This window comes from Neophocaena asiaeorientalis, unplaced genomic scaffold (assembly GCF_003031525.2).
Source record: "Neophocaena asiaeorientalis asiaeorientalis breed wild unplaced genomic scaffold, Neophocaena_asiaeorientalis_V1.1 scaffold6, whole genome shotgun sequence".
NCBI classification, from domain to species: Eukaryota; Metazoa; Chordata; class Mammalia; order Artiodactyla; family Phocoenidae; genus Neophocaena; species Neophocaena asiaeorientalis.
In genome coordinates this window covers 687,502-689,062 of record NW_020174424.1, presented here as the reverse complement: position 1 = coordinate 689,062, position 1,561 = coordinate 687,502, and the positions used below count along the sequence as shown (strand labels likewise).

General features: G+C 43.0%; 1 protein-coding gene across 1 annotated transcript; it reads right to left on the bottom strand.

Annotated features, from left to right (window-relative positions):
* Nucleotides 1-232: 232 nt before the first annotated feature.
* B3GALT1 (beta-1,3-galactosyltransferase 1) lies at nucleotides 233-1,213 on the bottom strand. Its single transcript, XM_024756663.1, has one exon. It carries the CDS (start codon nucleotides 1,211-1,213, stop codon nucleotides 233-235), a length of 981 nt encoding a protein of 326 aa, XP_024612431.1.
* Nucleotides 1,214-1,561: the final 348 nt, after the last annotated feature.

The window sequence follows — 1,561 nt, the reverse complement described above, 5'->3', positions numbered from 1 at the left end:
TACTTCAGGACCTGAGAATGAAATCTGGTGCTTTTAACTCATGTATTATTTCTATGAGCAGAGCTTAACGCGTAAATTGGCAATCCAAGAAAGGAACTAGGAGTGGGAAGAAAAACACTTTTTACAAAACCCCTTCACCAGTTCATTTCCTCTGGTGACACCTGTAAAATACCTACACCCTAGGCCTCATTTCTTAAAAAAGAAAAGAAACGTATTTACATTGGTAAAAATCCTAACATCTGAGATGTTTCTTGCTTGACATGTCATTCCAGATTCTGTGCATTTCTTCTGGAGAGATCTGATGCACGGTGATAACTCGGCGATACCTACACAAACTGTAGGCCATTTTCCAGTGATTGAAGCCACTGTTCTGGAAAGGATGGATGCCCAGCTTTCGAAGACACAGTCCCACATATACATCTTCCAGGTGAAGCAGCCTGGTGTGGAGTGAGGTCTTGTAAATGAGTTCGGCCACATCAGCTGAAAAGATATAGCCAGTCCCCGAGCAGAAGGGTGGGTAGTTGCTGTCAGGGTACAAATCCCTAGGCATATACCACTTACTGCGGACGTCTCGGATTGGCCCTCCGTTGATGACATAGCCAGTAAAATACCTTCTTCTTGGCTTGGTGGAGGGTTTTAGTAGTTTATAAATAAGGTTGTCCATGTTGACAAAAATGTCGCTGTCTGTTTTCATGACATACTTGGCTTTTGAACAAAAAGTGGCCACCCACCTCATCCCCATTAAGGTTTTGAGGGTAAGGTTATGGTAGGAATCAATGAAGTCCTCCACGATAATGTCATGAAAGATTTGGCTTTCTTGCTCCACCATCTGATTGAGAACGGGATCGGCGTTCTTGCCCAGGAGGAAGAGAGTGGCTATCTTGATCCCTTTAAAGTTGTTCTCATCCCCCCAGGTCTCTCGGATTGCCTGCCGAGCATCGAATTCTTTATGGGTGGTGCTGATGAGGATAACGAGGAAAGGAATGTTTTTCTCACATTTGTTGGGCTCATTTATAAGAAATTCAAAAGAATGGGGGTTTATAGGTCGAGTTCTTATGTTGCCAAAGGTGAAGTTTTTCCTGGCAACTGTTAGATGGCTGAATGGCTTGGAGCCAGTGTAGGAAGAAGTAGGGCGAGTTACACTTAAGTACCAGAGAGCGCTGGCCCAGCACACGACTGTCAAAACGTATAAACAGGAGACCTTTGAAGCCATTGTCTTGAGAGCACGTCTATTCCCAATATTGAAGAGTATGCCTTCTTGGCATTAGTTTCTTTTCATTTGGCAAAGGTAGCATATTACTAGTAAATCTTAAAGTTCGACAGAGAAGCGTGAGTGCAGGACTGTCCATGGGTCTCAGTGGCCGTCTGGCACCTCTGTATTCACTCTACTTTTCTCCAAATCTGATACAAGGGTCCATGTCTCATAAATCTTCCTCACTCTGCAAAATCAAAGTACAGTCGTCATTCAGATTTATTTAGTCATTTCACATCCTCAAATAAACATAATAAGGGTATAAGGATTACCCATGCCGATTAAAATAAACACAGGCATTCATTTCCA

Bases quoted from the DNA above. Each gene is read 5' to 3' on its own strand.
- B3GALT1 (XM_024756663.1), bottom strand. From the start codon at position 1,213: ATGGCTTCAAAGGTCTCCTGTTTATACGTTTTGACAGTCGTGTGCTGG.